This window comes from Procambarus clarkii, chromosome 28, assembly GCF_040958095.1.
Source record: "Procambarus clarkii isolate CNS0578487 chromosome 28, FALCON_Pclarkii_2.0, whole genome shotgun sequence".
NCBI lineage: Eukaryota > Metazoa > Arthropoda > Malacostraca > Decapoda > Cambaridae > Procambarus > Procambarus clarkii.
In genome coordinates, this window is record NC_091177.1 from 4,292,103 (window position 1) to 4,306,883 (window position 14,781).

At 49.2% G+C, this 14,781-nt stretch overlaps 1 protein-coding gene across 1 annotated transcript; it reads right to left on the bottom strand.

Annotated features, from left to right (window-relative positions):
- Positions 1-2,363: 2,363 nt before the first annotated feature.
- On the bottom strand, positions 2,364-11,331 carry LOC138369340 (uncharacterized). The gene is made up of 3 exons (XM_069332578.1): positions 11,085-11,331; positions 3,783-4,283; positions 2,364-3,688 (listed from the first exon to the last, which is right to left on the bottom strand). Exons 1-3 carry the CDS (start codon positions 11,329-11,331, stop codon positions 2,364-2,366), a joined length of 2,073 nt encoding a protein of 690 aa, XP_069188679.1.
- Positions 11,332-14,781: the final 3,450 nt, after the last annotated feature.

Below are 14,781 nucleotides of genomic sequence, written 5' to 3' on the forward strand. Positions count from 1 at the left end.
TTATGTGGTCAGTTGTATCAAAAGGAAAAGTCTGACAGCGAAGAACGCGCACGCGCACACACAGGGAGGCTTGTTGTTGTTGTTATAGATTCAGCTACTCGGAACAAAGTTCCAAGCAGCACGGGCTATGGTGAGCCCGTAGTAGACTTACCTGGCACAGGAGCGGTGCTGTGTGCACAGGGAGGCGTCGACCATACCTGGTCCAAAATACTAACGAAGTAACGAACCTGGGTTATCTTGCAGTGTTTTATTTCCCCGTTATTTCCTCGTTGATGTTGCCGAGCGGACAGCACACAGGACTTGTGATCCTGTGGTCCCCGGTTCGATCCCGGGCGCCGGCGAGAAACAATGGGCAGAGTTTCTTTCACCCTATGCCCCTGTTACCTAGCAGTAAAATAGGTATCTGGGTGTTAGTCAGCTGTCACGGGCTGCTTCCTGGGAGTGGAGGCCTGGTCGAGGACCGGGCCGCGGGGACACTAAAAAGCCCCGAAATCATCTCAAGATAACCTAACCTCAAGATAACTAGTAACGTTCCCTCCCCCCCCCCCCCCACACACACACACCCAGGAAGCAGCTCCGTAACAGCTGTCTAACTCCCAGGTACCTATTTACTGCTAGGTAACAGGGGCATCAAGGCTGAAAGAAACTTTGCCCATTTGTTTCTGCCTGGTTCTGGAATCGAACCGGGGCCACAGAATAACGAGTCCTGCGCGCTGTCCGCTCAGCTACCCGACCCACCCCCCCTGTGTATCTGTACGAGTGAAGATACACAGTTAAACTGTAGCGTACATCCATGCTTTCTGGCGGTTGCCTCAGCGGCTCGGGCCAGGTGCAGGGCTCCCAAGATGGTCCCCTCTCGATGGTCTCTAGTTTTTATCCACCCTTTCACACCCGTCGCGGCCCCCCCCCCCCCCCCATCATGCATCTTTCATTGGCCATTTTCCCGCGCGTCCGTCCCTTCCCCGCCCGCCCCCCTCTCAAGAGAGGTGGCGTGTACGGGGAAGAAAATGGCGGTGGTTTGGGAGGTCAGGTGGGGGTCGCTGGGCTGTTCGCGCGCCCTGGAAATACAAACCGTAACTGTAACCATTTTCCGCTTGTTACAACTTGTAATAAAGTTGTTACATCTTGGCTTAACGTGTTTATGACGTATTAGGACGTTTTTATAACTTGCTATATTGGTTGTTATAACTGGTTAGGAAGTGTTACAAACTTGTTCGAACTTTGTTCCAACGTCGTAGTTTCTGTGTGTGTGTTTGGCGGGCGCGCAGGCGGCGGAGCAGCAGCGACCAGTGAGCAGCAAGTACTTAAGGCGGGAAAACACAAGTGATTTGAAAAGTAGGAGCGTTGTGGTGGAATACTGGGATTTGAAGGTTATTATATTTCTGGTACATACCTGGAGAGGGTTTCAGGAGTTCTTCTTCTACTCCCCGAGCTCGGTCTCCCGGGGTAAGGCTCGACCTCTATGATGTTTCTGGCTGACGCCATATTTTATTACATTACTCTTTAAGTGTTAGGTCGCCTGACATCATTATTCCCTGATGCTTTACATGCTGTTTGTCTTATACCTTGAGGTTACCTTGAGGTGCTTCCGGGGCTTAGTGTCCCCGCGGCCCGGTCGTCGACCAGGCTTCCCGGGACTATAGGAAGAGATTTGCGTCTCTTTTCCTGTATTTCGTTTAGATTCTTAGTTTTTACCGTTTCTATCTGGAATCTATAACTGTTAAAAATCATTTTATTTTATGTCGCCCAGACGAAAACTTTATGGATATTGACTTGGAGTTTTCAAAGTTTTCTATCGAAGTAATTATCATTCTGTCTTTTGTATCGTCTCCAAAGGATGTGCCTTCGCTTGGAGATGCTTTACCGGACTTTTCTATATGTGACATGTAAATGAGAATACGCAGTGGTGCCAGGACTGTGGCCAGACGGACACAGCTTTACACTGTGGCTGGACTCTGTCCGTGCGGTCCGTCATTTTGTTTGACGGACCGTTAATCTTTGCATTCTCTTTAAAAGGAAGTTAAATATACATCGCCTTATTTAACCAATTATTCATTTGAATCTCATTTTATGGGCTGTCACTCCATTTACCAAATGCCTTTGTAGAGTTTGTGTATACAACATCTGCATTTTGTTTTCCATCTAATGCTTCCGTGATTTTGTCATGGTGGGTGAGTAATTGGGAGTAGTCAGTGGGGAAAAATCGGATAACGTAGGGGTGATGGATTTTCAGTTTTCTGTCAAACAGAATGCAAAGAGTAACTGTCAAATAAAATCACGTCTAAGCGCAGTGAAAAGTTCTGTACTCCAGAGCACAGTCCTTGCGCCACTTCTTTTTCTCATTCTCATGTTAGATACATACCTCAAGATGCAGACAAAAATACTAGTCTCAGCTTCGAATCATCCTTTGCAGATGATACAAAATTATCAGCCAGCGAGGTACGTGCAGTAGCTAGGGGGGTACGAGGTGTAGCCAGCGGGGTATGAGGTGTAGCCAGCAGGGTACGTGGTGTAGCCAGCGGGGTACGTGCAGTAGCTAGGGGGGTACGAGGTGTAGCCAGCGGGGTACGTGCAGTAGCTAGGGGGGTACGAGGTGTAGCCAGCGGGGTACGAGGTGTAGCCAGCGGGGTACGAGGTGTAGCCAGCGGGGTACGAGGTGTAGCCAGCGGGGTACGAGGTGTAGCCAGCGGGGTACGAGGTGTAGCCAGCGGGTTACGAGGTGTAGCCAGCGGGGTACGAGGTGTAGCCAGCGGGGTACGAGGTGTAGCCAGCGAGGTACGAGGTGTAGCCAGCGAGGTACGAGGTGTAGCCAGCGGGGTACGAGGTGTAGCCAGCGGGGTACGAGGTGTAGCCAGCGGGGTACGTGGTGTAGCCAGCGAGGTACGAGGTGTAGCCAGCGGGGTACGTGGTGTAGCCAGCGAGGTACGAGGTGTAGCCAGCGGGGTACGAGGTGCAGCCAGCGAGGTACGAGGTGTAGCCAGCGGGGTACGAGGTGCAGCCAGCGAGGTACGAGGTGTAGCCAGGGGGGTACGAGGTGTAGCCAGCGAGGTACGAGGTGTAGCCAGCGGGGTACGAGGTGTAGCCAGCTGGGTACGAGGTACAGCCAGCGAGGTACGAGGTGTAGCCAGCGGGGTACGAGGTGTAGCCAGCGGGGTACGAGGTGTAGCCAGCGAGGTACGAGGTGTAGCCAGCGGGGTACGTGGTGTAGCCAGCGAGGTACGAGGTGTAGCCAGCGGGGTACGTGGTGTAGCCAGCGAGGTACGAGGTGTAGCCAGCGGGGTACGAGGTGCAGCCAGCGAGGTACGAGGTGTAGCCAGCGGGGTACGAGGTGCAGCCAGCGAGGTACGAGGTGTAGCCAGGGGGGTACGAGGAGTAGCCAGCGAGGTACGAGGTGTAGCCAGCGGGGTACGAGGTGTAGCCAGCTGGGTACGAGGTACAGCCAGCGAGGTACGAGGTGTAGCCAGCGGGGTACGAGGTGTAGCCAGCGAGGTACGAGGTGTAGCCAGCGGGGTACGTGGTGTAGCCAGCGAGGTACGAGGTGTAGCCAGCGAGGTACGAGGTGTAGCCAGCGGGTTACGAGGTGTAGCCAGCGAGGTACGAGGTGTAGCCAGCGAGGTACGAGGTGTAGCCAGCGAGGTACGAGGTGTAGCCAGCGAGGTACGAGGTGTAGCCAGGGGGGCTGATCCAGCTCCTCAGACAAACCATTAGTATGCGGAGGCTGGTGGCGCAGATAACACTGCAGAGCTGCACATTGCATACCTTACACGATTAAATATTGTTACTGGTCAAACGTGTTTTGGTAATAAGGGAAAAAATGAAGGGTCTGAAGTTTTTGTTTTGTCGAACGTGTTCCGGTACGTTGTTTTGGCCGGTCTTAGGAGAGGTCGTGACGGTCTCAGAAGAGGCTGTGACGGTCTCAGAAGAGGCTGTGACGGTCTCAGAAGAGGTTCTGACGGTTTTAGGAGAGGCTGTGACGGTCTCAGAAGAGGCTGTGACGGTCTCAGAAGAGGCTGTGACGGTCTCAGAAGAGGTTCTGACGGTCTTAGGAGAGGCTGTGACGGTCTCAGAAGAGGTTGTGACGGTCTCAGAAGAGGCTGTGACGGTCTCAGAAGAGGTTGTGACGGTCTCAGAAGAGGCTGTGACGGTCTCAGAAGAGGCTGTGACGGTCTCAGAAGAGGTTGTGACGGTCTCAGAAGAGGTTGTGACGGTGGTAGAAGAGGCTGTGACGGTGGTAGAATCAGAGTTGGTGACAGCGGAAGCACCAGCCTCCTGCTCCTCCTCGACTCATATAATTCCGGGAAGCTAAAATGAACTGAATACGATCTCTTCTGCTGCCCCTGATGGCCGGACCATCAGCGGAGGCCGAAGGACGTCGTCAATGACCCGCTAACTACAGGTCGCCACTTAGGGAATTATACTCCCTCAGATACATGACCTAGGCATGTGAGGTGGTGAATTCTTTGAGAGCTATAGTGTCTCGGTTATTAAGACTCATTTTCGGGAAATTGCTGTAAAGTAATGAGACGATCTCGGTACTCGAGTTCCCTGAGAGGTGGTTCGTCTCGTGATCTCGTACGCGAGGTGTTGTTATCCCTCATTCTTGTCCCCCTTTCTCACAGTCCCCTCGTCCCTCACAGGTCAGCTTCACACGGGGGCGGGCGTGGGAGGGGGACCGGTGACCCGTGACACAGGAACACAGGTGTCCACCACCCGACCTCCACCCGTCACCACCATCATCTCTCCCCCCCCCCCACCCCCCCACCCCCCACCCTGTTCACGTCTGTCCCTCCTGTGCCCATTCGTTCCTTCCTATATCTTTTCCTGTCCACCCTGTCTGTCCCGTCACCCGTCCCCTAATGTTTATCACTGCCACTTCTGTTCTTTCGTTCCTCACAGCTTTCCCTTTCATTTAATTTCTCGTGTCCTCCGCCTCCTTGCTATCGTTTCTATTTCCTCAGTGAGTCTTTTTAATGTTCGTGTTGAACTAAAAGTTTCCGTGAGTTGTGTACTGCCGGCTTAATGGAGGACTGTAGGCCTAAGGGTTAATGGAGAGATGTAGGCCTAAGGGTTAATGGAGAGATGTAGGCCTAAGGGTTAATTCCTATTATGTCTCCTCACAGCGTACTAGGAGACTGGTTTGTTTTTTATTTATAAATAATAATAATGCTAAAGGTTTAATAAAACTCGTGAAGGCGTATACATGTTTATGATACATTTATTTCTGAACTAAAGACTTAGGTCTTAGAACTAAAGGCTTAGGTCTTAGAACTAAAGGCTTAGGTCTTAGAACTAAAGGCTTAGGTCTTAGAATTAAAGGCTTAGGTCTTAGAACTAAAGGCTTAGGTCTTAGAACTAAAGGCTTAGGTCTTAGAACTAAAGACTTAGCTACCTTGTGTATGCAAAAGACAAAGGCCATCATTTTTTTTAGCGTCCTTAGAACTAAGCTATTGGCTAACAGCGTATTCAGAGGTGATCTAAGACATTCCTTCTAGCCCGAGCGTAGATGTCATGTCTACCTTGCCTTTAGGCTGGTCCCAGTTACTACTCTCTGGGGAAGGGGTTGGGGGAGAGGCAACAGGAAGCTCCTGCGGGGCGAAGTGCATTCCAAGGAACAGTGTATCAGATTCCGAGAAGGTTAGTTCCTTCCCATGTGAACGTGGCGTCTTCTCTTACCCTTTCCCAGCCTTCCTGTCCCCTCCCCCCCCCATCCCTCTCTGGGCTGCTACTACACATGCACTGTCCTCGGTTCCCAAGAGGTTGTCACCCCTCCTCTTCCGTCTCCTGTCCTCTACCACACACACCTTCCAAGTTCCTTCAACTCTCTCTCTCTCTCTCTCTCTCTCTCTCTCTCTCTCTCTCTCTCTCTCTCTCTCTCTCTCTCTCTCTCTCTCTCTCTCTCTCTCTCTCTCTCTCTCTCTCTCTCTCTCTCTCTTTCTCTCTTCTCTCTCTTTCTCTCTCTCTCTCTCTCTCTCTCTCTCTCTCTCTCTCTCTCTCTCTCTCTCTCTCTCTCTCTCTCTCTCTCTCTCTCTCTCTCTCTCTCTCTCTCTCTCTCTCTCTAACTTCCCGCGTTGCCTTTATAGGGAGGCTGTGGGGGGGGGGGCTCAAGAACCATTGTGGGGGGGGGCTCAAGAACCATTGTGGGGGGGTTGTTTCAAGGGGGGGGGATGGTGAACGCTGGTTCGATCCCACCGTCCTGCTCCAAGGATTTGATCACGGTTTTAGACTTTTGTCATGATCTTGTAAATACGAGTTTAAAATATTTTAAATTTTAATGTCTTTTTTTTTGTAAGTTCTTTTTACATCAACGTTGATGTAAATTTACGTTGATTTACATCAATGTTGACACCATTCAGAAGTTAAGAAGAACTTCTTAACTTCTTCAGAAATTAAGAAGTTAGAAGAAGATAAGTTTCACGTGACAGTTCGTGAAATGCGAAACCCTTGTGTTTATGTTAACTTATCTAAAGTATGTAAAGTACCTAAAGTACCTAAAGTATTCCCCTAAAGTATGAAGCCATAGCTGACCAAAAAAAAAAAAAAACATTTAGTTACAATTTCTGATATATTTATCACTACTTGGGAACTACGGTGGGAAACAAGGGGGTAAATTGTAGTGTTTCCCACTTGGGGGTGACACATGTGTATACGTGGGGTCACGACCCCCTCCCCCCCCCCCCCCAGGGGGACGCGACGGGTGACACATGTTGGGGGGGGGACAGAAGGAGACATACCCCAGCAATCATCATTTATCGTCTTTACTCTTAGTGTATAAATTCCTAAACTTCACTCGTCGCCTGGTAAATGACGCTTAATCATGCTAATAGAAACACGTTGGGCACATTCAAGTCATAAGGTTATATAGGATGAACAACCCAGTGAGTTTTCTTCCTTTTGGGGAGTGTTGTACATGCTGCTATGGCGGTGTGTCCACTCACAAGATGAGTGGCGCTGCCCAATACTGTCACTATGGCGGTGTGTCCACTCACAAGATGAGTGGCGCTGCCCAATACTGTCACTATGGCGGTGTGTCCACTCACAAGATGAGTGGCGCTGCCCAATAAACTCGCCCCTCGGGGCAAAATTTAAAATAAGGTTATATAGTTATAGTTATCTATAAGGAAGGAGGCGGGATCACTATAAGAGACGCTAAACTACCTTACCTTGAGGTGTATCTTGAGGTGTTTCCGGGGCTTAGCGTCCCCGCGGCCCGGTCGTCGACCAGGCCTGATCCTCTAACTAGGTCGGTGGTAGGTAACAAGAGATTTTTATTATTAACATCTTTATCGACAAAATCAATTTCAATTTTGCCTAATCCCAGGATTTCGATTAAGCCTTATTAAAGTGAGGATAATGCTGGTTGACAAGAGAGAGAGAGAACTATCAGGGAAAGCGTCAAGTCGTTATGACTATATAGCATTGGGAAGGGGTCAGGATAAGGATTTAGGATGGGACGGGGGGGAAGGAATGGTGCCCAGACACTTGGACTGTCGGGGATTGAACACCGACCTGCATGAAGCAAGACCGTCGCTCTACCGTCCAGCCCAAGTGGTTAGGCAGGATCCTTGTGTTTCTGATCCATGTCAAGAACCTTCCAGCGACAGTGACTACTAACTACTACTACTACTCACTCCCAACCACTTGGGCTGGACGGTAGAGCGACAGTCTCACTTCATGCAGGTCGGTGTTCAATCCCCGACCGTCCAAGTGGTTGGGGTACCATTTCTTTCCCCCCCCCGTCCCATCCCAAATCCTGACCCCCGTTCCAAGTGCTATATAGTCATAATGGCTTGGCGCTTTCCCCCCCTGATAGTTCCCGTTGCTCCTACTCCCTGACGAACAAAGACAACAGGAGACTGGAGAATGCTTTACAGGAACTAACCCAGACTACAAGAATATAACCAGACACTTCGCTCCTGTAATTCATCTCCAATCAACGCCAAGATAGTTGATGACCTTTGAGAATGGTAAGGGAGGAAAAAGCAGTCGTGGCTGAGGTAAGACAGTTAAAAGTCCTGGGAGCACAGTAATGAGCTCGTCTCCCCTCACACCAGACGCACTCATTAACACGATCACAACGGCAGTGTAGGATAAACTATCGGATATAAACAATATATATAAAAAAACACTTAAATAAGTAATCCTTCAGAATTCTGATACAAAATCTCTCTCTCTCTCTCTCTCTCTCTTTCTCTCTCTCTCTCTCTCTCTCTCTCTCTCTCTCTCTCTCTCTCTCTCTCTCTCTCTCTCTCTCTCTCTCTCTCTCTCTCTCTCTCTCTCTCTCTCTCTCTCTCTCTCTCCGATTGGACAGCGCTCTAGACTCGTGGACCTAGGGACCAGGGTTCGATCCCCGCACCCAGTCGGAGACAAATGGGCAGTTTCCTTAACTGATGCTCCTGTTACCTAGCAGTAAATAGGTACCTGGGAGTTAGACAGCTGCTACGGGCTGCTTCCTGTGTGTGTGTGTGTGTGTGTGTGTGTGTGTGTGTGTGTGTGTGTGTGTGTGTGTGTGTGTGTGTGTGGAGAAAAAACATAGTTAGTAGTTAGTAACAGTTGATTGATTGACAGTTGAGAGGCGGGCCGAAAGAGCAGAGCTCAACCCCCCGCAAACACAAATAGGTGAATACGCACGCACACACACACACACACACACACACGGTGGCTGGGACCTCGTAGCCTGGTGGATAGCGCGCAGGACTCGTAATTCTGTGGCGCGGGTTCGATTCCCGCACGAGGCAGAAACAAATGGGCAAAGTTTCTTTCACCCTAAGTGCCCCTGTTACCTAGCAGTAAATAGGTACCTGGGAGTTAGTCAGCTGTCACGGGCTGCTTCCTGGGGTGGGTGTGTGTGTGTGGTGTGGGGAAAAAAAAGTAGTTAGTAAACAGTTGATTGACAGTTGAGAGGCGGGCCGAAAGAGCAAAGCTCAACCCCCGCAAAACACAACTAGTAAACACACACACACACACACACACACACACACACACACACACACACACACACACACACACACACACACACACACACAGATAGAGAAAACACAATAAATAATATATTGGGGCGTTTTAGCGGTGTGTGAGGGCAGTATAGATCAAGCAACAGTAGACCAAGTGTGGCTTGCTCGAGGTGAGAGCGGGAGAGCGGTTCCCACGGCCGCCATCACCACGTGCACCCAGCGGAGGGCGTGCACGTGGTGGCGGGCCGTGCTGGCCAGCAACAGGTTATACCCAGCCGCGACTTGTTGCTCCAATGACAGCGAGGGGGGGGGGGGACGGGGCGAGTGGAATAGGACAGGGGGGAAAAGGGTGGAACGGGGAGGGAGGGATGGAGGGGTCGCTGCTCCTTCTGGAAAGGGGACAGCGATGGTAACGGATGTGATTATGTATGCCTTGTGCGGCCCAGGGGGGGGGGAGGGGGTTGTTTAAATCAACATGGCGCCGTGATTATTGGTATATTGATAATTGTATATATTGATTATTGATCATTACAATTATTACTTAACCTATACCGTTGATAGGTTAGGTAATAATTGTAAATAAGAAGCAATAAGATGCTTATCTTAATATACTAAGAAGGTTAGGTGAGGTCGGTGTTTTCTATGAAGCTTTTCAAGGTAAACTAAAATATTCACAATCAATTAGTATGTCACATATGCACTTATTAAATAAGCCAATATTGACGGTAAGGAAGTGCGAGAACGGGTTGGGTTTTGCTGTGGCGCTGTGGCCAGATGTTGTTTGTATAGGTCTGTAGTTATTATTCTGACACTTCGCGCCAGGATAATTGGCTCTTAGAACACATTCTGTAGTTGCGACGATCAAAAATAGGCGCCCCAGAAGCCCACACATATGACTTACTAGAATCAAACCGTCGGGAGCCGGTCGGCCGAGCGGACAGCACGCTGGACTTGTGATCCTGTGGTCCTGGGTTCGATCCCAGGCGCCGGCAAGAAACAATAGGCAGAGTTTCTTTCACCCTATGCCCCTGTTACCTAGCAGTAAAATAGGTACCTGGGTGTTAGTCAGCTGTCACGGGCTGCTTCCTGGGGGTGGAGGCCTGGTCGAGAACCGGGCCGCGGGGACACTAAAAAAAAAAAAAGCCCCGAAATCATCTCAAGATAACCTCAAGATAGCGTGTACAAAATGCCCCATCGTTGAGTGAAAGAGAATATGTGGCTGTTGTATTTACCTCTGTGTACCCCCCATGGAAATTGTTGCTCTAATGTATTAAATATATATCAAATCAACGATAGTTTGAGAAGAGAATCACATAATTAGACTGTTTTTTGGGTTCAGAAATTTATGAAACTGGCAGGGGTGAGACCACAGACTTTGTTCTCCCCTTTCATATAGTACAATCGGGGTACTATATGAAGAGGAGTACCCCCTATGTACTGTATGAAGGGGGGGGGAGTAGCTGTGTGGTTATACAAATAGCTTCTCCCCTTTATCTTTGGTAGCTGTGTTAAACAAAAGACAGTCACCAGACTACCTAGCTCTTGTCACAAACTATTTAACCCTTCGAGTAGTTTTAACTCCATAAATGCCCTTATAATTAAGTATGTTAATAAACAACATAACCCAGTCCAGTGTCTAAACAAAGAGCCGCTACGTTCGCAAAGTTTTAAGTAAAATTTTGATTGATTAAAATCTACATTAGTTAGTATTTAGCTTGCAACCTGTCCTGAGGCCAGGCTCGTTAAAGCAGCGGCCGTCCTCCCAAGACGCAGTCATCAATTTTACGTGTTGTTCATTCAAAATAAATTTGCTTTTTTTGTATATTAATATTATTATATAATAAGCGTCTACATACAGTTAAGTGTAGGTTAGGTGTTTAAGTCCTGTTGGTGATTATTTGTATTTGAAGAACGTGGGTGAAGGAACATTTACAGAGTTGTAATTTGAATAGAGGTTGCTAGAAAAGCATTGTTCGAGAAACATCTGGTGTGAGTCTTGTGTATATAGCTTTTCACTCATAAATAACGGTTTGGCAACTGGATTAACGGGCATTTGGCTTTTGTTGATGAGGACGGGACTTCTTGCTCTATCGTGAACACCTCCTGGAATCTCTTCTTAAGTTCTTCACGCACCTCTTTGTCGTTCTCTTGTGTACCTGTCCTCCTCCTTTTTCAGTGTCATCACTTGTTCTTTCACTATTGTTTTCCTCCTGATGTGGCTTTGGAGCAGTTTTGATTGGGTCTTGAATTTATTTGCTATGTTTTTTTCATACTGTGTCTCTGCTTCACTTCTCACACTGTGGTACTCATTTCTGGCCCCTCTGGTATCTTCCTCCGCTCTCTGGTGTTTTGTTATTTCTGCACTTCTTCCATACCTCATGTGTTTAATGGACTTACTTCCTTACCTGCATTATTGAACAACGGGTTCCCCTTTTGCTTTTAATTTTCTTTTTTAATTTTGAGTAAGGATAAACTTGTCTACTGTCTTTGGGCACTGCTGGGTGATGAAATGCATCATGTTTCGCACATATTTTTCTCAGAGGTCTGCTTTCCATAGTATTTCTAAAGGGAATTTTCTCTTCCCATCATAGTTTCCCCTTCGCTATGCCAGCCTTTTGCTTCCTGGTTTCTTCTTTGGGTGAGTAATTTCTACTTACACCAGTACCCTGTGGTCACTCATTCCCAAGGGGGGTTTCTAATTTGATTCCCTTTATATCTTGACTCGTTCAGGGTGAATCAAGTCTGGCTGGTTTGTCATTTCCTCTCATTCTTGTGGGGTCCCTTGACATGTTGACTTAGAAAGTTTCTTGTTGTCACATCCAATAGTTTTAGCTCTCCGTGTGTTTGGTCCTCCACCTGGTTCTCTGTTCTCCCAGTTTATCTCTCCATGGGTGAAGTCTCCCGTGATTAACAGTCTGAATCCATTCCTGCAGGTGACAGAAGCGCTCTCTCTGTTATAGTTATAGTCTCTCTATACTATAGACTATAGTTATATGGTCTCTCTATATTAATAGGTTTCATGTCGTTTGTATCATACTTCTGCCTGGGTCTTCTGTCACTATATTACTACTAGTGTTATGGGTCTCCCATTGTCGTAGTTCCTGTTATATAAGACCTGAACCCTTCATATCCCCCAATGTCCATTTGTTCGAAACTCCAGTCCTTCCTTTTCAGTGGAGCCGCTACTCCTCACTCTTCCTCTCGTGTCTTCATCTAGTTGTAGTCACCTAGTTGTGCTTGCGGGAGGTTGAGCTCTGGCTCTTTCGGCCCGCCTCTCAACTGTCGATCAACTATTTCTTCCAGACACACACACACACACACAGTTACCCCTAGGAAGCAGCCCGTAGCAACTGTCTAACTCCCAGGTACCTATTTACCACTAGGTGAACAGGAACATCAGGATGAAAGAAACTGCCCATTTGTATCTGCCATCGCTGGGGATCGATCTCCGGATCCTAGGATTACAAATCCCGAGTGCTGTCAACTCAGCCACCAGACCCCGTCTTCCTGCCGTGAGTGTGAGAGAGTGAGAGTGAGAGGTGGGGGTGTGTTGGGGGGGGGGGAGGTATGGAGTGCTGGGGGTCGTATAAGAAGTCAAGGTTGCAGTTTTTATATATATATAAAGTTAGAGTAGTAGACAAACTTGGGAAGTGACAATTGTGAGGGAGTGACTGTCATAAGGTGAGTGCCCCGGGCGGCATATGACAAGGAGATTGTCATATGGAGAGTGCCCCGGGCGGCATATGTCAAGGAGATTGTCATATGGAGAGTGCCCCGGGTGGCATATGACAAGGAGATTGTCATATGGAGAGTGCCACGGGCGGCATATGACAAGGAGATTGTCATATGGAGAGTGCCCCGGGCGGCATATGACAAGGAGATTGTCATATGGTGAGTGCCACGGAGGGAGCCATAAAGAGCGGGTGTGGCACCATGTGGGAGCTGGCATGTGCTTGGTGTCATGTGACCGCGTGTGGCACCCCATCCTGCCAGCCCCGTCTCACACCCGTTCCACCCCGTCACTTCACCACCCCCACAACCATCCCACCCACCATGGCTCCCCCCCCCCCCCACCCCGGCACCCCAGTTAAATGACCCCTTCTCTCCCCTTCCCCCCTGCCCACCCCCACCCACCTACCCACCCCCAGGGGTGGCAGAGGTGGTAGTCTCTGAATATTACGTATTCCTCTTATGGAAATTCTTCTTAAATAACATTATTAGGTTATGATTATTATTGTTATTATTATTATTATCGTTATTGATACGATAAATAGTTTAGGTGCGGTTTAAGAACATACATAAGAACAAAGGTAACTGCAGAAGGCCTATTGGCCCATACGAGGCAGATCTATAACCACCCAATCCCACTCATATACATGTCCAACCCGCGCTTGAAACAATCGAGGGACCCCAGAGGATGGATGGCTAGTTGTTTAGATAGATGAGGATAGACGAGGATCTGCTGCTTCGAGTGGAAGGCACTGGTGCCAGCTTTACGTACATGGCTACTGTAACAGCACTGGTCCAGCAGGCCAGCCGTAGGGGGCACTATGGGTAGCTGAGAGTGGCACTATGCCGCCAGCCTGGCTGTTGGTGTGATAGCGGCCCTGACTCACGGTACCAGCCCTAGTCCCTTTACACCATACTACTCCTTTTTACCACAGTTTTGATGTCCCCCCCCCCATTTGTTGGGCGTTGATACCCCCCCCCCCTCTCTCTCTCTCTCTCTCTCCCTCTCCCTCTCCCTCTCTCTCTCCCTCTCTCTCTCTCTCTCTCTCTCTCTCTCTCTCTCTCTCTCTCTCTCTCTCTCTCTCTCTCTCTCTCTCTCTCTCTCTCTCTCTCTCTCTCTCTCATTTGTCGCTGTGTCTAAGAAACGTCTCTGCTTCCTCCTTTATAAGAACCCTAACCTAACCCTACCCAAACTATCTTATCCTATCCTAGCTGACCGAACCTAACTTACAGAAAATAAGATATATATTGTTATTTAGATATGAGGTGTGTGTACACACAGACACACACACACACGAGGTGTGTGACGTCACTATGACGTGACAAAGTTCAGGCCGGCACAAGGTCTCGACCCAAGGGGGAATCCTTGGCCACCAGAGGAAGGATTTGGTTCTGCAAGAGGACCAGGACCACTGGTTGTAGTGTCCATGTGGCCTGGGGAGTAGAACAACTCTCAGAACCTACTCCAGATTCTCTCCGTCTTGAAGTGGTTGCTGGCTAGTGGCGACTAGTTGGATAGTACGGACCCAGTCGGGGACGTAACTGGATGCGGAGGATAAAGCCAAGGTGTATGGGAGCCGGTCGGCCGAGCGGACAGCACGCTGGACTTGTGATCCGGTGGTCCTGGGTTCGATCCCAGGCGCCGGCGAGAAACAATGGGCAGAGTTTCTTTCACCCTATGCCCCTGTTACCTAGTAGTAAAATAGGTACCTTGGTGTTAGTCAGCTGTCACGGGCTGCTTCCTGGGGGTGGAGGCCTGGTCGAGGACCGGGCCACGGGGACACTAAAAACCCCGAAATTCTCTCAAGATAACCTCAAGATAGGTGGGATCTTCGTGTGATTTGCTGCTCTGGCTGATGAGGGGAGCGACCAGTACTGAGACAGATAACTTGATATCTGCCTCAATATAATGAATATTCACTAGGGTCGACGACCGGGCCGCGGGGACACTAAGCCCCGGAAGCACCTCAAGGTAACCTCAAGGTAAGATGGTCACTGAGTCTTGCTGCTTCTCGCCGACATTTCCGGGAGGGCGAAGATGGCGGAAGATAATGGGGGGAAGAATGACCCTGCTGCGTCTTGAGGGGAAGGGGGGGGGGGG

Bases quoted from the DNA above. Each gene is read 5' to 3' on its own strand.
- LOC138369340 (XM_069332578.1), bottom strand. From the start codon at position 11,331: ATGAGGTATGGAAGAAGTGCAGAAATAACAAAACACCAGAGAGCGGAG. The intron at 4,284-11,084 runs GTGCGTGAAGAA...GAATTATATGAG, and splicing joins CACAAGAGAACGACAAAGAG to TCGAGGAGGAGCAGGAGGCT. The intron at 3,689-3,782 runs GTAACAATATTT...TTGTCTGAGGAG, and splicing joins TACCAAAACACGTTTGACCA to CTGGATCAGCCCCCCTGGCT.